We start from the raw sequence: 21,778 nt of genomic DNA, 5'->3' as shown, positions 1-21,778 counted from the left end.
TAAGAGAGCTTGCTGTGCAAGCATGAAGGATCCTTAGCACCCACAGAAAAAGCTCAGCATGGTCCCACACACACCTGTAACCCTGGAGGTTGGGGAAGGCAGAGAAAGGAAGACCACTGGGGCTTCCTGGCTGCCAGTTTAGCTCTAGGCTCAGAGAGAGTGATAGAGCAGGATGCCCAATGTCCTCTGGCTTCCACATGTATGCATACACCAGCACACACTCCTACTCATGTTCACTTACACCTATTAGCTCTGTGTCCTCCTCAGGGACTGTCTTCCAGTACAACATAAAGGCTTTTCTGCTTGGACAGGATGTTTCATTCAGTGCAATTGCAGAGACCAACATGATGCTTATCACAGAGAGGAGATGGAGGATGGATGGATGGATGGATGGATGGATGGATGGATGAATTAAGTAGTAGTCGGGTTAGTGGATGTATGGGTGAATGAGTTAGATAGATGAATGAGTAAGCTGGGTGGATAGTCAATCTATGTATGGATGAATAGATAGATAATAAATCTTTCAGCCTTCTTCATGCAGAAAAACAGAAGGAAGGGACTGAACATTAGCAAAACACCTGCTGTGTGCCAGGAGCATTGTTTAGGCATTCTTGCCCAGATGGCAGATGTAGTCATTCTTGTCCTAATTGTTTTTACCAATGAGAAAACTAATGCTCTGGTGGTGGGGGTTTGCTTGAGGCAGCATCAGGATATAAATAGCAGAGCTAGACAGGACCTGGGTCTGTCTCTAGGACCAGCAGGCCCTTGGGCTTCCTCTCCCAGCAAGGTGAAGCCTCTCTCATCCCCCACCTTCCAGCAGCAGCAGCAGCCTGCTGGTGAGCATCTCCCTGGCACATCCTTGGCGGCCTCCAGGATGCCTCGGCATCTGGGTCCTAATATAAATCCCCTTTACAGCTTTAGGATTGATCTTTTAAATCCTCATTCCGAGGAGGGGGCAGGGGCGGTCCCAAAATATCTACAGCAGGTATCCAAAACCCTGCCCCACCCACAAACCAGGTCTTCCTCCATGTGTCTATTGTTCATTTTGTTTCATACTTAAAAGGGGGTGCCTCAGGAAGATGTGTCACTCTCTGTAGCACCCCAGTGCTTGCCCATCATGGTTGCCCTTGCCTCTCCCTCTCTCTCTCTCTCTCTCTCTCTCTCTCTCTCTCTCTCTCTCTCTCTCACACACACACACACACACACACACACACACACATACACACACACACACACACACACACACACACACACACACACACACACACATCTTTGAAACCTTAGGCCCTGGCAAAGAACAGGCACCAAATATTGGACAAACTGATGAACTGATGGATTAGCTGGGCCACCTCATCGAAACCACACCCCCACCCCACTTCACACCCAGTGCTGGGCAGAGCGTCCCTTCTGTGGACCCAGCAGGATCTCTGTGCTGATGCACTGGCGGTTATCATCCATCTGTGTGTCACTCCCCGCTAGGGGGCAGTAAGCCCTGTGTGGTCTGCGTGTTTAATTCCTTGGAGCCTGGTGGCTCTGCACAGAGCAGATGCTCCATCACTGTAGGTTGAACCATGCAGAGAAGGTTTCCTGGGGCCATGGGCATGGCTCCCTGGGCAAAGCGCTTGCTGCACGAGCAAGAGCTCCAGAGTTTAACCCCCCAGTACTCTGGTGAACGAGTGGCCATGGTGCCCCTGCCTGCATCCCAGGTCTCAGAGAGGCTGGAGGAGGATCCCAGCTGCCTAGCTGTACTAGCAGAATCCCCAAGCTCTGGGTTCAAGTAAGAGAAGCTACCTAGCCTCGCTGCCTTCACAGGCTGGTGGATCTGTCAGAGAGCCCTGCTCTGGCACAGGTAGATCACATTTGTGCTCATTCCCTGGCTGCAGCAGGAAAAGAATGCAGTGCCCACTCCTCATAAATCTCTCTTGCACACCACCACATCCCGGAGCCTCAAGCTAGGGATTTCCCACCCCAGGCAGCCCTAGTTTATAATATTCTCCTTCCTGGTGCCTTTAATGTGGCTGTAATATATGAGACCACCCACAGAGACCGAAGCCTTCTGGAATCCAGAGTTCCCACCCCCTTCGCAGGGCAGGACCATGGACTTGGTTGATTGGCTGAGTTATTCAAGGAGCTATGAGGATGGACATATTAGGGCACTGGGATGAGGCTGCTGATGGGAGACAAAGCCAATGGGCACCATGGATCCATCTGTTTTTGCCTGAGGTCAAACAGCCAGTCAATAGCGGAGACAGTGGGCTCCACCCCCCAAGGCATCTAGAATTCTAGGCCATCCCTCCCCTTCCCTCTGCCAAACAGAGCTGTTCTGAGGCAACTCCAGCCTGAATGGGCCCACCCTTCCACAACCACCTCCCCCCACCCCCAGCAAGGAGGCAGCAGTCTGTGTGGCCCATCAGGAGACAGACTTCTGACTCCCAGCCAGGCAGGGGGACGGACTGCCTGACCCTCACCTCAGTCTGAGACTGCCTGCCAGCTCCAGCAGTAAACATTCCAAAGACTCCTGGGAAGGTGAGGCCTCTTCGGGCCCAGAGCTGCTTGGGTGGCATGTAATGCAGAGTGTTCTGGGCTCCAGGCTGGAATCAAGTCTGAGGCTACCTTTCGTGCAGGTTGGATATCCACTCAATGACCCATATCATAAAAGATGTAGAATTGTGAGTTATTACAATGACTTGCCAGTAGGTGGCAACAAAGGGTCACAAGGAAGGCCAGAAACAAGGGAAACATTCACTTATCTTGCTAACAAACATGTGGGAAGCACGGTCCTGCACATTTGTTCTGTTACTTGCAGTGAATGTTGAGACAGAACTTCTGGTTTCTCGGAGCTCCCAGACTGGATGTTTGGAGGCAGGGGACAGATCGTAATGTAGAATTACAAGACAGAACGGTACCATAAAGGTTGAGAGTTTGATGTGCCCAGGGGCTGAGGAGGGGCACACAGCCCAGGTGCTACCAAAGAAAACAAGAGTAGATATCACTCTTGAGGATTCTGGAAGGTAAGAAAGAGATGGCCTGGCAAAACAGAGATGTAAGCCTGTGCAAAAGACCAGAAGCATAAAAGCAGAGGACATATTGAAGCATCACAGGTGTGTGTGTGTGTGTGTGTGTGTGTGTGTGTGTGTGTGTGTGTCCACGGAAGCAGCTGCAAAGTAACGCATGGATAAAGTTGGCCAACTGGTGCCAGGGTCCCCATTTGGAAGGAAATTGGAGTTCTGGGTTGAATCCTGAAAATATGAAACTGTGGGACAATTGGAAAAGTTATGAGACTGAAAGGTGACTTCTTTGTCTGCAGGATATGGGGAGTGACCCGGCCTCATCCCCTCTTGGGTATGATGGGAAGGTCAAGTATTAGGAGGAGAACACCAGAATCTGCAGGGTTACAGGGCAGAGTGGAGAGTAACTGGGAAACCAGGGAAGAATGGGATTAGGACTGAGGACCAAGAGCTGGCCATTGCAACGCTCTATAGTCTGGATGGAACTCTAAGGCCTTATGAGCTGTAGTCATCAAATAAGGAATGCAGATATTTTATTTAGATGTTTGCTAACTTTACTCATGGTGATAGTTTTAAGTGTCATCCTGCCACAGTGTAGAATTGCCTAAGAGTGACAGCGCAGGAATTGATTAGATAAGGTTAGCCTGTGGACATGTCTGTGGATGATTGCCCTAATTGTTCATTGGGAAAACCCAGCCCATTGTGAGGGGCACCATTCCCTATAAAAGAAAGCTGGATGAGGGCAAACAGGTAGGGATGAATTTATCTTCTCTTCACCCTGGACTGTAGATGTGCTATGACTGCTTGAGCTCATGCCTTGACTTCCCCAAAATGATGGTCTGTAACCTGGAATTGTAAGCCAAAAAATACTTTCGTCTATCTCAAAGTTGCTTTTGGTAAGATCTTGTACCACAGCAACAAAACTAAAATGAGAATACTCATCAACTTTAAATATTAGTCATACACCTCATAGGCCATTTGTTGTTTTTCTCTCCTCCACAAATACTGGAGGTGGAATGGAATGTGCGGACTCGCTCGTTGAGGATTTGTGATGAAATTCTGCATTGTGTGAGGCTAGCTAAACATACATCTTATTGAAGAGCATCAATGGGAAAGGGAGGGAGGGAAGGAAGGAAGGAAAGAAGGAAAGAAAGACTTTCACATCATACCAACCATTCCTGTTCCACAAAAGTCCAGCCTCAGTGACATCTCAGTCTGTCAACACTGTAAGAGACAGTGACACCAGCATCACAGCTGTCAGCCCAGGATGCTGGAGGTCTCGGGAAGACCTGGCATTGGCTGAGAATTGATGGGGGCTGTGAAAACAGACTGAGTGGAGCAGTCTAAGAGTTTGTAGAAAGGATTCTTTCACAAACAAAGATTGGGAAAATAGTTGGCAACATCCCTGCTCCAGGGAAAAGAATCAAATGAAGAAACTTAAGAGAAGGTTCTTGAATGTGATGCTTACAAATTATTGATTAGAACTGGGTCATGTGGCCACACCTCACTTAGGGGAGAGTTGGGACCACATTAGATAAATGTTTATCTAATCCATAAACATTTCTGCTGTGGGAAAAGGAGAGAATGAGCTAGGAGGAAGAAAAGTGCTGCCTCCAACCCTAGGAAGGTTTGTAGAAATGCTTAATGTGGTGTCTGGGTCACAGCAAGTGACTCAAGCATTTGTTTCATTGCCACAGCAGTGGGAAAGGGGAAATGCAAACTGGGTCTTTTGCATTAACTGTGGGAAGATCTAACCCCCTAAGTACCCTTCTGTCCGACTCTTTCAGGGTTGAGTGAAAACAGACACAGAGAAGAAGGCCTGGGTACAGATCCTCCTTAGGATATGCAAGTGTTTAGTTTCTGGATTATTGAGTTTCCTCCTTGACAGGATAGAAATAAAAAAAAAAAAATGCCTGCTTCATGATGGTGGTTGGTCACATTAAATGAAAAAGACCACAGATTAAACCCTATAACACATTAATCCCTTTATTTGTTTATTTATTAATTCAACAGATAATCAATTGCATTCCTGTGGTGTGTTGCACATTCTGGTGGTGTTGAGGATAAAATGAGGGGTCACAGACTTGAGGAAGTCCGATTGTCATTCAGTGGGGTACAGGCATTAAGCACAGTTACTGATTTTAATTATACTTGTAATCAGCAGTAGGAAAAACAGTCATGTCAGAAGGGAGATGAACTATGGTCAGAAGTAGGGTGTTTATGGAGGAAAGTGGGAGGGATTGAGAAGAAGGTTGGGGGGTCAGCATGGAAAGGGAGGGTGAGGTCGTAAGAATGCTATCTACTCTTTTGCCTCCTTGATCGCTGGCTCATGGTGATAATTAGCTTTATGAATAGAATCATGGAAGGGTGAGTGGGTGGATGAAAGGATCAGTGGTTGACAAATAGACACATGATACAGAGATGAGGGAACAGATAGATCAGTAAGTCTTTGACGCAGTACATATATGTAATTTAATAAAGTAACACCAAATCAATACTGCACTGTTTATGGTTTCCTTGTCTCATTGAGTCTTTCAAAGCATCCCTAGAATTAGGGAGCATGGCTTCCTTTTAGAGGCTGCAATTGAGGTACAGGAGGTTGAATCTCCTCTTGTCTCATCCACTCTTCCTCCTCTCCTCCAACATTCTATCTCTAAATACCAAGGCAGTGGGTGGTCAGGGGAGGATGGCGCAGGTTGAGACTGTCTTCGTTTATACCTTTAGGGCTCAGGCCTTTGGGAAAGGGAAGAAGGGACATGGATCCTTACTGAGCGGGTCTCTTGGTCTCCTTGCAGGTCCAAGTATTTCCATGGGAAGAAAGTGAATGGCGACATTGAGATCCGAGTGGAGCAGGTAGGTGGTGGCCCCTTCCCACACCTGCCTTTTTCTGAACAGGGTTCATTTCCAAGAGCAACATTTCTTCTCTCTTATGTGGTCATGATGAACGAAGATTGCCAGAAAAATCCTGGATTTTTCTGGTCCACTGATTTTTCAACCTTTTAGTTTTAGGTAGAGTATTAGTCAGGGTTCTGTAGAGGACCAGAACGGCAGAATTGACAGGGTATGTGTGTGTGTGTGTGTGTGTGTGTGTGTGTGTGTGTGTGTGTGTAACGGGGGATTTATTAGAATGGCTTACAGGCTGTGGTCCAGGTAGTACAATAATGACTGTCTGCCAATGGAAGGTTCAAGACTCCAGCAGTTGCTCTGTCCACTAGGCTGACTGTCTCAACTGGTCTTCAGTATATGCCAGAATTCCAAAGCAGAAGGCTCCAGTGCCAGTAAAAGAATGGATTTGCCAGAGAGAGTGGGAGCAAATAGGCAAAGAGTAAGCACCCTTCTTCCATGTCCTTTATATAGGCTGCCAACAGAAGGTGTGGCCCAGATTAAAGGTATGTTTTTCCACCTCAAAAAATCTAGATAATAGGTGGGTCTTCCCACTTCAAATGATTTAATTAAGAAAAAAAAAAAACTTTCATAGGTATACCCAGCAGCTTGGGTTTTAGTTAATTCCAGACGTAGTCAAGGTGACAACCAAGAATAACCATCACAGATAGAGAATTCTTCTTAAAGGAAATGTAAAAAGCCATGCCACAAAACTGAGACAGTGGAGCTGCTCACAGGAAGCCGTGGGTCCCATCCGTGGCCCATGGCTCCAAGGCATCTCCTTTGACTTTGACTATGAAGTATAGTGGATGTGTTAGTTACTTTTGTTGTTGTTGTTTTGCTTTGTTTTTTGAGACCTGTGTAGCCCTAGCTGTCCTGGAACTCACTCCATAGACTAGGCTGGTGTAGCTGAAGTTATCCTGTTCCTGCCTGGCTCCCTCGGCCCTCAGACCCAAGCAAACACACAGAGACTTATGTTACTTATAAACTGTATGGCCTAATGGCTCAGGCTTCTTGCTAGCTGTTCTTATATCTTAAATTAACCCATTTCTATAAATCTATACATTGCCATGTGGTTCATGGCTTACTGGTACTTTAAATCCTGCTCCCCAGGGAGGTGGCTGACAGCGTCTCTCTCCCTCAACCTTCCACTTCCCAGAATTCTCCTCTCTCCTTGTCCTACCTACACTATCCTTCCTGCCTGGCTACTGGCCAATCAGTGTTTTATTTATCAATCAATCTTAGCAACATATATTTACAGCATACAGGACATCCCACAGTAGGCTGGCCTTGAACTCAAAGATACCCGTCTGCCTCTGCCTCCGAGTGCTGGGATTAAAGGCATGTGCCACCACCACCCAACTAGTTACTTTTATATTACTGTGACAAAACTCCATGACCAGGGCAATTTATAATAGAAAGCATCTAATTGGGCTTAGGATTTCAGAGAGCTAGAGTCCATGATGGTAGAGCAAAGGCATGGTGACAGGAACATCTGAGAGCTCAGATCTTGATCTTCAAGTAGAAGGCAGAGAAAGACACTGGGAATGGAAAGAGTCTTTTGATAACTCAAAAGTCTGCCTCCAGTGACACACCTCCTCCAACAAGGCCACACCTTCTCTTCAGGAGTTAGTGACAGGACACCACAAGTGTTTCGCTTCCTCTTCTCCCCTTCTCAACCTTCCCTCCCTCTCTCCTTTCCTTCTGTTCTCTACTCTCTGTTCTCCTCTTCTCCCTGCTTCCCCTCATCCCAGGCAGCCTCCTGCTGCTTCTTTTGCTGTTAGTGCTTGTCACTGTTAGTAAATCTCCTTTTCCTCTCCCTCTTCTATCCCTCCTCCTACTCCATTCCACCACCACCTTCCTCCCGTCCTCCCCCTCTTCTTTTTATCATTCTTCAGTGACTAAGAATAAAATTAACTGGAAGAAATACCATTTGGAACTCAGGAACAGAAATGGCCTATCTCCCCAGCCTCACTCCCTGGACTCCCCCACCCCACCTCACCCCCGTGAGTCAGAGGAAGGGAGCGAACTTCTGAGCATCAGATTGATGGAGTTGGCTTCATATTAAAACACCTACAGTTTGAACTTCAGTACAATCCAAGGGCTTTTAAGTCAATCCAATGTCTACTCATTTTCCTTTCGTGGCAAAAAGCAGGCTATTTTTGTTCATTTTACAAATATTTGCCAGTGTCTACTGTGTTAGCTAGCTTGTGTGGGGAAGGATAAAGAAGCAGTGGTCCTGTCCATAAACAGAAATGACTTTGAGGACGGAGTGCTGTTTGAGTTGGACTGAAGCGTGACGAGGCTCTTAACATGTGGAGCTGGTGGCATGGAGAGCATGGGAGGCTGAGGGCCCCAGGGCAGAGGAAGTTGGCCAGTGCAGGGTGAGACACCCAGTCCCACTGTCTGACTCCAGCATGGAACTCACTATCTGCCCCTGCCCCTCTCTCAGTGGAGAGTGCCACCTGGACCTTCCACCTTAGCTGCAACCTTGCGCAGCCTCCCTCTGTCACCACACCCTCCCTCTGCCATGTCCTCCTGACTCCATATCTCATGATTCCCTAGTCCCTCCGCTGATAATTGTCAAGAATCCACCTTGGCTAGATGACCACCAGCTCTCAGCCAGACTTTCAACCAGTAGCTGTACAGCTCTCTATTTTTATTTATTTATTTTTCCCAATCTCCAGTTTGCTCTTCATGCCAAAACCATGTTTTTGGTCTGTCTTTGGTGTGTATGTGGGAGTGAGGAGGGGGATGCAGGAGCATGTGTACCATGCATGTGTGTGGGGATCAAAGGACCACTTTGGGAGCTGGGTCTCGCCTTCCCCCCTGGTATAAGGAAGGGGCTCTTGTTTTGCTGCTGTGTGCTAGGCTAGCTGTCTTGGAGCACCCCATGTCTATGGTGCCCTCCTCCCTAACAGCATTGAGAACACAGATGCTCACAACTGCGCCCAGGTTAGTGTGTGCTCTGAGAACCCGAAGTCAGGACCCTACACTTGCACAGCAGGCACGTTTTCCCACTGATCCATCTCACTAACCCTAGAGTGATCTGTCAAGGGAGCAAAAAAAGACTTGGCTTTGTGGCGGCTTCCTCAGACACTCCTTTCCTAGTTAGTTCCTGCTGAATCAGGAACTCAGGGGTTCTTTCACAGCACCCCCTCCTTCCTTCCTCGCCCTCACCCATATTTTGGGATTATTTGCCTGTGGGGAGAGGCCTGACCAGATCTTACTCTGTTAAGTACAGTTCCAGCACAAACTGGAACTGAAGGATTTTTTGCAGAATGAATAACTGACAGATTCCACAGTTATGGGCTGTGTGTCAGTTTCCAAGAATGATAAATCGTTGCTCTTTAATCTCTTCCCCCAAATCTCGGTTTTCTGTAAACCATCTGGCAAATGTTCAGTTGCCAACCAGGCTGGACCTGCTTCATCTCCTTTGTAGTAACTCCCAAGCATCCTTTCATTTCCCCCTTGTATCTTAGCACTGCCTTCAGCCCAAGTGACAGGTACCAAATCTGTGTGCAGGGAAGGACACCCTAGGAAGCTGCTACAACCACACAGGGACGCTGGGGACACTTCAGGAGTCTGGGGCGGGGGTGACACTTATGCTGGAAAATGTTGGCTGATGTAGTCACTCTCATTTCCAGCCATGGAAAGCCAGAAAGTAAATTAGTCAGGAAACCAATTAGCATGTCATTTGGGCATTAGTCCCTGAAAGACACTCCTTCTCAAACTCCTTTTGAAGTCTGAATGGCTTGTCTTTGGCCCATCTGGATCAATGGGTGGGTCACACAAGCAACCCCCACTCCCTGGAACTTCACACTCATCCTCCAGCACTCAGAAGCTTTAGGACGGAAGCCACTGTTTAGTCTAAGCTGGTCTCTCAATGAAGGGCCAGATTAGCCAGATAATTGTACCGTCTGGGCTTTGTTGGACAGAGTCAAAGAGTTAGTTGTGGTTGGCCTAGAGGAAGCCTCCACCCTATCTCTCCACCCTCTTCCCCACAATTCCAAAACCACTTGCCTGGCTGGAGCAGAGCCAGGAATCCAGAGGCCCAGGGAAGCAAGTGGAGAGCTACATCATTTTGCATCCCATTACCCAGCATACCCTGCTGCCCCAGCAGGGTCCTACTGTGTGTCCTAGTGGGACTAGAGAGTATCTGGCCAGGGTGGTTGGCCTGCCAAGCTCTCCTGAAGCCAGGGCATTTTCCCACAGACACAAGTCACCCCTCTGTGAGACCAAGAGTCTGTGGATGAATAGATTAATGTTAAGTAGATCTATGGACTAAGAGAGTATTTTACTGGAATTTAGTGGCATGGAAGCCCTGATTATGATAAAACTGGAAATGAGAAGAGAGAAAAGGAGAGAGAGAGAGAGAGAGAGAGAGAGAGAGAGAGAGAGAGAGAGAGGAAGAAGGAGGAAAGGAGGGGAGAGAGGAGGAGGGGAGAGAAGAGAAGAGACCTGGGATGACCGTGTTCAGTCTCCATTAACACTGATTCTCAGTATTAACGGAGGTACCACCATCTTGCCCCAACCATGTCAGACAGAAAAGCAGGAGGAGAAGGAAGATGGTTGAACCACAGGTTTCCATCTGAGCACATCTTGAAGTCCCTGTTGTTGAATGATGAAGAGGGAGTTAGTTTCATGTGCTTGGACCTATAGAACCTGTACAGATTGAGGACCTTTGGTCTAAAATACTTTGGACCAGAAGTGTTTCAGGTTTCATTTTTTCTTCAGATTTAGAAATATTTGCACATACATGATGAGATATGATAGGAGAGAAGCTGAATCTAACCGTGAAATTCATTTCTGTCTAACGTGTCTTATACATGTACACTAATAGAGATTTTACACATTGTTAGTGTACCTGCATTTTGATCATGACCTGTTGTTTTAGGCCAGGGGTGTCATGGTGACACTCAAAGACTTTTAGACTGGGAACATTTGGGATTTCAGATTTCCAGTTTAGGGGAACTCAACATGTATGTTGTATACAGTGTGTGCACACATATGTCCAACTGCACTAGCATGTATATGTGTGTGAATGCCAGAGGTCAACAGTGGGTATCTGTCTCAATCACATTCTACCTCATTTTTTTTTGGGGGGGGGTCTCTCATTGAACCTGGAGCTCACTGATTGGCTAAACTGGCCAGCCGATGAGCCCCTGGGGTGATTTTTTGTGTATGCTCTAATAAGTAAAGCATGCCTGAAGATCATGAAGATGGCAAAGCCAGCCACTAGTTAGCCATAGAGGCTGGGTGGTGGTGCTACACACCTTTAATCCCAGAACTTGAAAGGCAGAGGCAGACAGATCTCTATGAGTTTATAACCACCCTGGGCTACACAAGATTGAGCCAGCCTAAAACAGAACCAGGCAGTAGTGGAACACACCATTGATCCCAGCACTTGGGACCTCATTCCTTTAATCCCAGCACTAGGGAGGTGGAAACAGGAAATGATATAGCTGGAGAGGAATATAAGGCGGGAAGAGACAGGAGCTGAGGGTCCCTTTGGGCTGAGGAGTTGGTGAGGTGAGAGGTGGTTGTTGCTTGCTCCTTTGTGTAGTCAGAAGTTTTCTTGTGTCCTGCCCGGTCCCACAGCCAGTTGGACCCAGGTAAACACACAGAGGCTTATATTACTTACAAACTGTGTGGCCCAATGGCTCAGGCTTCTCACTAGCTAGCTCTTACAATTTAACTCAGCCCATTTCTATTCATCTATGCATTGCCACGTGGCTTTGTGGCTTACTGGTACTTTCATATCTTGCTTCTCCTGGCGGCTTGCAGCTTCTCCCCCACTCTCCTTTCTTCTCCTCTCTCTCCAGCTCAAATGTCCTGCCCAAACTTATTCTGTCTCACCATTGGCCAGACAGATTTATTTATCAACCAATCAAAGCAACACATATTTACAGAACACAGAAAGACATCCCACAGCACCTTTGTCTCTTTGATCTTTCAGCATTTACCCCAATATCTGGCTCTGGGTTTTTATTGTTAAGACCAATTAGAATTCGTGTTACAAGCCCCCATCCTTCTCATCTTCCCACCCCATATACTTGTCTCTCCGCAAAGTGTTGGGGTTACAGATGTATGCTACCACACCCAATTTTCTGTGGGTGCTAAGGGTCTGAACTCAGGTCCTTGTGATTGCACAAGAAGCACTTTAGCCTAGTAGCCAACCCCCACAACCCCTCAACCCATTTTTATTTTTCTGTATACTTTAGTCTTCATTTCATAATTGTCTATGTATTAACATTTCTTAGACTAGACTTTATTTGATGCCAGGGGTGGGTGGGGGTGAGCCCTCACCCCTCACTGAGGAGCTATTGACAGCTGGTGGCTCCTAAGGGTGGGAGAACCAGTTTTCTTTCTCAACATGGCCTCCGGTAAGTTGACCATGCTGCAGTGATGGCCCCACAGCCATGCACAGGTGCCCAGCTCTAATTAGACCTATTGCATTAGAAAAGAAGGAAGAGGAGGAGGGGGGAAGAGTGGAAGTGATTGTAATCAAAATAGACTGTTTACATGCATGAAATTCTAAGACAATAAATTTTCAAATTATATCTTCTTAAAAAAAAAAAAAAGAATAGGCCCTAATTAAGAGTAGACATTGACCATTAGAATAGGGTGAAATTTCAAGAACAGCTGTCAACAAGATAAAGTAGTGGAAGTTGGAAGTTAATTCAGTCTGACATGTTGGCAACTCTTTGAACACCACAGTCAGCAGAAAATGATTGATAGGCATATACCTTAAAAGAAGTACATAATGGCTAGGGAAGGGCCTGCACTTGACCTTATTTGAAACCTCCAAAATAATGACTTAACACATTTCATTGTTGAAGATTTATGAAATATGCTGGATTCTATTCGATGTGATCAAACTGAATGGGTAGGCAATGTGAAGTCTCATTCAGAAACTCAGCTACAATGAAGCAGGATCAGAGAAATCTAGCTTATTAAAATCATATGAGAAAAAAAAGATTCAGTATTTAAATAGAATGCAGCTCAATGTTTGTGGTAGAAAATGTGGGCTGAAGGCTGAGGCTGTGGCTGCAGAGAAGACTGGAGATTGGAATCTCAGCTCCACTCTATTTCAACTGGGTTGACCAGATATCTGGTCATCATACATCTTCAAGTATCAACCTCCTTATCAGAGAAGTGAGGCTAATAACCGTAGCCCAGGAGCTACAATTACTATATGAACTAAATAGTGAATTGATATATTTAGTGTCATTTTCTGGCACACATATTTGTGCTGAATAAGCTCCAATTCTGGCTCTTACTCTCAATGTGATGCCACTGCAGGCTACTAATGATTGAATGCAGCATTTAGAACACAAGAAGATGACACCACTGAACAAGCTTAAGCAGAATTCTAAAGAGATACTGGTGAGAGGTCTGATGTTTCACTGGCTGCATCCTGGAGTGCCTACAGAAGAGTGGCTGGAATGGGGGGAGACTGAAGCCTATGAGGAAGAAGGAACAGGTCAAGGAACAGGAGATGTTTAGCTCAGAAGATGCGAGGTCTCCAGTAGATCCCATTTCACTCATCACAATCATCTGCCACTTTAAAGAAGCATTAGTAATTTAATTTAGCCTTATGGCAATACTTTGAGATGGGTGCTTTGACTGTTTCCATTTAGAGATGAAGAGATAAGAGTTCAGGAAGGTTAAACAATCAGCAGAAATGAGTAATGGAGAAAAAAATTGAACCTAGTTCAAAACCTAGTTTCCCATGTTCAAAACCACCCTATATTGTTTCATTGAGGTTAGAGTGTGAGCTAATGGTACAGTCCTGCAGAGAGATGGGTTTCAGCTCTGCACACAGAAGCCTGCGGCAGCACAAGTGAATGATGGGTCGACCTGTGCTGTAGGGAGGGATGGTGTCTCCTGTGCTGGAAATGCTCTGGCAGAAACTGGGCAGCTTAAAGGGGGATATTTCACAGGAAATTAACATTCCTAATAGAAAAGGCTCCTTTCCTGATGTTTCTGCTATTTTTTTTTTTTGTGGGATAGATGTAATAGATTCAAATAGTTAAAAACTGAAAAGAGTTCCAGAAGTTGCTTTTTGAAGAGGCCTGCCTACTCATGTGGTCTTTGTGATTTCTAGCATGGTGTTCTTTGGTCAGGGCTAGAGGGTGCAGAAGGTGTTGGTGCTGCCCATTACCCTCATCTTCACAATTTGCAAAGTAGGTCTTAGATTCAGATGTGGCTATGTGAGCAGGTGAATATTCAAAGAGAGGTTTGTACTATGGGTTTTGATGAGTACATTACCTCACATTAGGTGATACAGGAGAGATGTATTCTTTTAAAAAAGTCAAGAAAACAACTGTGTAGGGTCATGCTAAAAAGAGACAATATTATTCTGTTCCAGACCACTTCCAACCAGAAATGGTCAAGGATGGGAGAAGTTGAGAAGGCAGTGAAATGTTTTTAAAGGTGTCTTCTGCTAGGAACACAGTCTGAAACATTTATTCCTATTTATTTTGATGGGTGACAATAAATGCTGTAAGATTGTTTTTGTTTGGAAAAAGACTGAAGAGGTACAAAGTGGCACCTGAAGAAAAGTCTTCATCTAAGTTTTGCCCCTGATGATCTTGTTTTCTTCCATGTAATAATGGTTATCACTTGGGGATTTCTAGAAAGGTTTCAGATGTGTAAATGTGTACCGATATATGAAGCTACCGTGTGCATTCATAAATCATAGTTGGTTGGTACCTATTTAGCATTAACTGTCAGACTGGCATACCCTAGAATTATCAGTGAAGAGAATCTCAATTGAGGTATTGCCTAGATCAGATTTACCTATGGGCATGTCTATGGGGGTTGTCTTCACTGATAATTGATGTATGGAGAACCCAGCCTACTGTGGGCAACACCATTCTCTAGGCAGTAGGTCCTAATTTCTTTAGGAAAGAAAGCTAAACATGAACCTGCCTATTATCCAGCAAGCAGTATCCTCCATGGTTCTTGTTGAGTTTCTTTGACTATAAACTGAGTTTTTCCATCAGAGGTAATTCTGTACAGACTATCAAGAAGGCCTTCCTATGAGTTCCTGCCCTGATTTCCCTCAATGATGAATGGTGACCTGGAAATACAAGCTAAATAAACCCTTTCTTTCCCTAGTTGCTTTTTATTAGAATATTTTATCACAATGACAGACTAGAGCAGTCAAAAACACAGAGGTGATTCTAGATATTTCAGAGGGGTAGAGTTAATAAGGATATATTACAATGGATCAGAAGAGGAAGTCACATTACCAGAGCCACAACAGTCTTCATTCATGGCTGTCACTGCCATACTGTCCAGGGAAGACTTGGGCTCACATCCCCACTCGTGTTTTGGGAACCGCTACCGTCTGTTTGCTGTTGCTGGCAGTGAAGCCTCTGTAACTAACCCTGGAAGCAGGCAGGTTGATGACTCCTCCCTACTTCAGTTCCTGCGCAAATAACTTCCAATGGTAGAAACAAAGATGGCTACATGTGGCAAAAGAATGTAGTACTTAAAGACTCTGGACTTTGAGCTCTTGTGGTATAAGAAAGAATCTGGAGGGGTGGATGTAGAGCTCAATAGTAATAGTCTTACACAATCTACTCCTTTAGCTGCCCAAAATACACACATATTCTCTTACTTATCTATACTCAGCACTGATTTTTCAATTAATTTTGAGAGGGGGTTGTTTTTGTTTTTTGGGTGTTGTTGTTTGGGTTTGGGTTTTTTGTTGTTTTTGTTTTGTTTTATTTTGCTTTGTTTTGTTTTGTTTTGAGACAGGGTTTCTCTGTGTAACCCTGGGTGTTCTGGAACCATGTTCACAAGGCTAACCTTGAACTCCGAGATCTGCCTGTCTCTGCCTCTTGAGTGCTGGGATTAAAGGTGTGGCTCACCACAGCCGACTGTCATTTAATTGATCTTAGAGTTACCCGTGGGAATAAACAGGTAGTGCTCTGTTGTTCCTATTAACGATTGCCTAGAATTGTGTCAGAAGGACTTACCAGAATTTCTTTTCCATAAATTTACAATTGCAGACGATGCTACACCCATGTCACTTCATACTCTTGCTTAGTGTCTCTATAGAATTCATTCCTCCCAGTCAAATGAGTCCATCCAAAACTGGTGGGTGTCATGGATGCTGTAGTGTGTGTTGCAGAATGAAGGACTTGGGGCTGGAGAGAGAGCTCTGCAGTTAAGAGCATCTGCCGCTCTTGCAAAAGACCAGACTTTATGGTGGTCTGTAGGAGAAATGTTCCTGAGAGGCTCGGCTCTTTGAATACTTGGTTCCCAGTTGGTGGCACTGTTTGGAAGAGGTTTAGGTGGTACAGCCTTGATGGAGGAAGTGTGTCATTAGCACAGGCTTTGAGAGTAAAAGGCTCATGCCACTTCCCTGCTTTCTCGGTTTCGTGCTTGTGTTTGAAGATGGGAGGCCTCAGTTTCCTGTTTCTGACACCAGGCCTACCACCTGCTGTCATGTCTCCCTGTCATCCAGAGGGACTCTTATCCTCTGGAATCATAAACCCAGATAAACCCTTCCCTTCTATAAGTTGCCCTGGCCATAGTATGTTATCACAGCAACAGAAAAGTAACTCATACAGAGTTCGGAGAATCACAACTGCCTAAAACTCTGCTTTTGAATTTCCACAGGCGCCTGCACTCACATGTACACATGTATACACATGTGTACACACACAGGAAGAGAGAGTGGGAATTTTAAGAATTAAAACAAATATAAAAAGAAGAGACAGAGTAAAGAACTTTCCCTCCCAGCTGCTAGAACTGTTCTTGGAATAGCCCTCAACCGCCAACCGTCTTTTAGACATGCTTTAGGTCAAGAGAGCTGCCTGGTCGAGGTCACACCTTTTTCCTGGATGCAGTTATAGTCCATTCTATAAAGATCCTTGCCCTTCATTCTAATTGGAGACAGCCATGAAGGGCTCTCTCTACCTCACAGCTCCTTGTGGCATGGATAGAGATCTCTGCTGAGATGTCTGTGTAGCTCATCTTCTGTTCCCCAGCCTGTTCCCACATTTTCCATCCCTTACAGTGGTGGTGCTTCTCAAAGCATCCTTAATAAACTTCCCTCAGGCCAGCATCCCTCTTAGATCTGCATCCCAGAGGATGCCAAACCTTCAAGAGCCCACTTAAAATGTTGACAGGTACTGGGTACTTAATCTCCAGGGAAGTCCTATGGATGATGTACAAGTCTCTTCAGGGCTGGATTTCTGGAACTCTACTCAACCCCTGGATTCTGAAGCTCTTCTCGTGGAGAACGATCTCTGCTCCTGGCCAAGCACTGATGCAGAACTCTGAGGCACTCCATGATTTGATCTTCCTGTTTGACACCCCCACCCCCATGTTTGAAGCTCACCAGAGCTTGGCACCTCTCTACAGAGCCGAGTCCGGCTGCAGTGACGCAGCAAGCCTTGCTTTGTTAATACAATCCCGCAAGGTTTATTCATTTGGCTCGGCATACCCTGACCTCAGACGTTCTGTTTTGTATTATTTTTAAAAGTGTGCAGGTCTCCATGGAGGCCCTTTTCTTTTCAAATTTAAGAACCAGCTGGGAAATGGAGGGAGGGAGAAAAAGAAAAAACAGGTGGGACACTAGTTGAACCGTAACTCCTCACGGGAATAACTGTTCCTCTCCTTAACCGCGGTGTTGATTTGTGTGGGTGTATCAGCTTCCTGGCGCTACCTGTGGGCTCACCAATTTAAGTCTGGAAACTGGAGACGTGGTAACAGTGGCCGCAGTAGCAAAGTGCCACTGGAGCCCCAAGGCACAGTGAGTGCCTTTAAGAGCTTGCTGTGTGCCGACTCATCAATCCACCGCTCTGCCTGGTGCTGAGAAAACAGGTTCAGTCAGTAAATCCACCAGACGTTGTCCCACACTATGTAAGTCAGCTGCATTAAATTCAGGTCTGACTTAACCAAAGCGGAATCTTCATCAAAGTGCATGTATCAGGATATACGTTGTTCTTGCGTATTGTCATCAGAAAGCTTTTGGCTTCCCCTCTTGTCTCAGGTCCCCCAATTCAGGCACCTCACCCTGCTCTTGATCTACTGGATACATTACAAACTCATGTGTGATGCTCTCAGCACATGGCTGCCCTTTCCCCAACTCAGCCTAGTGGCCCCAGTTTCTGGATTGTTGCTGCAAAGTTCTGCTGTCAAACGTTCGGTTTGTTCTTTATTTCATCCCAAAGGTAACAGTCACCCTTGACCTTCAGTATAGATACCTTGGAACCACACGAAGAGTGTCAAAGCCCACTCTCTAGAGCTCTGAGTCCCAGCTTTCCAACTTCCTAACTGACTCTGAGAAGTAACTGAACTTCATCATGCCTCAGTTTCTTCATGTGTAAATCAGTAGCCATAGTAAGTATAGCCTGGAATGAGTTACCATATATGAAGCCCCCAAAGCAGAGCTTGGAGCAGAGAGAATGCTAGTTTTACAACTGAGTTCTTCTCCTGACCACATGACCCTGAGAATTTTTCGTGTGTGTGTGTGTATGTGTGTGTGTGTGTGTGTGTGTGTGTGTGTGTTTCCTTTCCTCTTAGATCAGAGATGGTAAAGATGCATCCATAAGCTAAAAACCTAGACATATAATCTGTGGGTGAGGCTGCATGAACAGCTCTTGTGGCAATATGTGTTTGATTCTTTACATACATGACTACTCACAGGACCCATTGATATTTTCACACAAAACTGCCACTTTCTAGGATTTGGTGGGTGTTAGGCTTAGGGGTTAGGCATTAGGTGGGTTTTTCTTGAATGAATGTGAGTGAATGGATAATGTGACAGTCATGGAAAGGTGAAGTCAGAAAGGGTATTTGGAGATCATCCAATCCATTCTACTTATTTTGAGAAATTCATTTTATTTTTATTTGTGTCTCTGTTAGTGTATGTATCTACATATATACACAGAGACCAGAAAAGAGTGACAGATCCCTTGTAGCTGGAATTTAAGGTGGTTGGGAACCACTCTCAACCACTGGGCCATCTCTCCTGACCCCCAATCTACCATCTTAACTGCTGAGAATGTAGAGGGGAAGGGGATAGAGTCATCATACTCGTCATGTTATAAGTGGAGACCGAAACACAGAATACCCAGGTTCTCATCCCCCATGCCATTGTGTTTTCTACATCATCCCTCCATCTGTCAATGGGGGTTGTTTGGGTTTTAACTTATACTTTTAAGGAGCCATTAGTTCCTCCTTATTGGTTTTCATAACAAAGAAATTAATCTAACCTCAAGAGATCCCTATTTTCCACACTAACCTATGAAAGGCCTTCTTGGGAGGGATCTAGGCTGGAGTACTTAGCCCCAGCTGATGGCCAAAGGACAGCACCATCAAGTGGGCACTGAGGGACTCCTGCCCCTGTGCTTAGCAGTCCCCCTGATTCCAAACACAACAGAAACCATTTTGCCAGCTGAATGGTCCTCAGACATTATTCTCCGTGCACCAATCAGAATTAAAAGGGTGGGTATCAAAGTCCATCATCTCTCTCTCCTTTTTTTGAGACAGGATTTCACTATGTGTTCCAGGATGCTCTTGAACTCACTGCAGCCACAAACTAAAAGCTGCCCCAGCTTCACAAGTACAGAAATTACACGTGTGCCACCTACCTGGGAGTCTGTTGTCGTACACCAGGATGCCAAACTCATAGGTCTGGCCTCTAGTCACTGTGTTTGGTAATTTGGCTTTCCTTGCTGCCATTCCAATTCACCAACACATTCCTTGCCTCCATTAAATAAATGAGACCCCAGTGGAAATTAGGTTGGTGTCCAAAAGGAGAACTCAGCAAGCCCTTTGGTTTCTTGGATGGTATATAATAAAAACATAAACAGCATATGTCTCACCTTTATTCAAGAGACACTGAACACCCGCTTTGTACTTGATCTTAATGACAGTCCTCCAACCTCAAGGAATTCGTCATCTGGTGACTATAATACATCATGCTTATGTTTCCCAGAGACTTCCCAGCTGTGGGACATTGTCAGGGAAGGCTTCACAGAAAAGCAGGTGATCAGCTAGGGTTTAGAGAAGAGAATTAGGGGAAATCGATGGACAGATGTGGACATCAGGCCTTCCAGCTAAACAACATGTTTTATAATTTAGCTTGACACATATGGAGAAAAGATCAGAAGATAGAGTGCATGAGAAAGGATTGTTCTGGTTAATTTTAACTGTCAACTTGACATAACTGAGAGTCACCTGGGACGAAAGTCTCAGTGAAGGAATGTCAACATTTGGTTGGCCTGTTGGGAATTCTTAATTAACACAGTCCGGTTTTGTCAATTCTGCTGCCTAGTCAGGGAGTCCAGAACTGTCTAGAGTGGGAGATCAAGTTGAGCTAGCCTACAAACAAAGACTCGTTTATTCTTTCTTTGCTTTTAACTGTGAATGTGATGTGACCGGCTACTTGAATTCTTGCCGTGGTTTCCATAAAATGATGGATTGGAATATGGGACTGTAAATCCAATAAGCCCATTCTCCTCCTGTGTTGCTTTTTGTCAGAACTACAGACATGAAATTAGGTCAGGGATGATGGGAGGTGAATCTAGAAAAGGAGGTATGGGGCAGTCTCTTCCATATATATGGTGTTAGGTACAGGCTGGGCATGCTGGGTAGTTTGATGTCAACTTGATACAAGCTAAAGTCATCTGAAAGGAGGAAACCTCAATTAAGAAAATGCCTCCATGATATCAGGCTGGAGGCAAACCTGTGGGACATTTTCTGAATTAGTGATTGATAAGGGATGACCCAGCCCATGGTGAGTGGTGCCATCCCTGGGCTGGTGGTCCTGGGTTCTATAAGAAAGCAGGCTGAGCAAGCCATGAGGAGCAAGCCAGTAAGCAGCACCCTCCGTGGCCTCTGCATCAGCTCCTGCCTCCAGGTTCTTGCCTTGTTTGAGTTCCTGTCCTGACTTCCTTCAGTGATGAACAGCAATATGGAAGTGTAAGCCAAATAAACCCTTTCCTCCCCAACTTGCTTTTTGGTCATGGTGTTTCATCACAGCAACAGAAACCCAAACTAAGACGCTGTGCAACTGAAAAGGGTGTTCTAGAGGCAGCAGGGGCACATGGGCACTAGTCTGACTAACCTGTGGAATGACGAGTCTGTAGACTGTATGTCCATGTTTGAGTGTACATGCTCATGGTGTGTTTGGGAGATGCCTATAGAAGTAGTGGTTCTAGGCTGGAGGCAGACACTCAGCACTCCATTTGCTGAAGGAGACACCCAGTCGTTGACCACCTGGGTTAGGAGGCTCAAAGGTGGGTGCTTGTGGATAGGAGGTTTCACCACGGTGTTCCTTTCAGTATCATGCCATGCCTATCGTTTCTATTTGAGAAAAGAAGTGACTAGATTTCCTTAGAACACAGAGAGTCTATTCAGACCCATGTGATAGAGTGGAGCTGGCATCATTCTGAAACAAGCCCGTGTCCACTTCACTTCCTGCATCACCTTAGGTGCCCATTTGCCCTGATCTGCTCCAGTCTCTGTACTCCATTTCCCAGGCTGCTAAAATCCTGGGCCTGTGACCACTGCGCATGGCCACCCTCCCAGCTCCCTCTGCCCTTCCTCATGCCTCTGCCCAAGCTTTGACCTTCATCTTTTGCGTGGCCACACCACATTTTCTGCCAGCCCTGTAGTTGTCTCCACCACTTAGGAGCTGGCCAACTCCCTGATGAAAGGAGACTTCCCCAGCCCTGTCTGCGGCCCCAGCCCAGGTGTGCTTACACACTGGATGTGAGCCTTTGCCTTCTAGGAGGGACCCCATGGGTTATTAATTAATCCAAGGTGGAACCCATCCTGGAACATCCCAGAAAACCAGAAGGAACCAAAGGGACTTCTGAGTGCCCAGCAGGGGAAAACACCATTTAATTGACTTG

At 45.8% G+C, this 21,778-nt stretch overlaps 1 protein-coding gene across 2 annotated transcripts in view; it reads left to right on the top strand.

Moving 5' to 3' along the window:
- Positions 1 to 21,778, top strand: part of Syn3 (synapsin III) — a 439,566-nt gene that overhangs the window by 45,826 nt on the left and 371,962 nt on the right. For both annotated transcript variants that reach the window (XM_028883656.2, XM_028883658.2), the window contains exon 3: positions 5,804 to 5,861. In XM_028883656.2, the coding sequence (XP_028739489.1) occupies positions 5,804 to 5,861 (58 nt within the window). The remainder of the gene's footprint in view (positions 1 to 5,803; positions 5,862 to 21,778) is intronic.

Source organism: Peromyscus leucopus, chromosome 18, assembly GCF_004664715.2.
Source record: "Peromyscus leucopus breed LL Stock chromosome 18, UCI_PerLeu_2.1, whole genome shotgun sequence".
Lineage (NCBI taxonomy): Eukaryota > Metazoa > Chordata > Mammalia > Rodentia > Cricetidae > Peromyscus > Peromyscus leucopus.
Note: the sequence above shows the minus strand (reverse complement) of the source record. Positions and strands in the feature narration are given on the sequence as shown.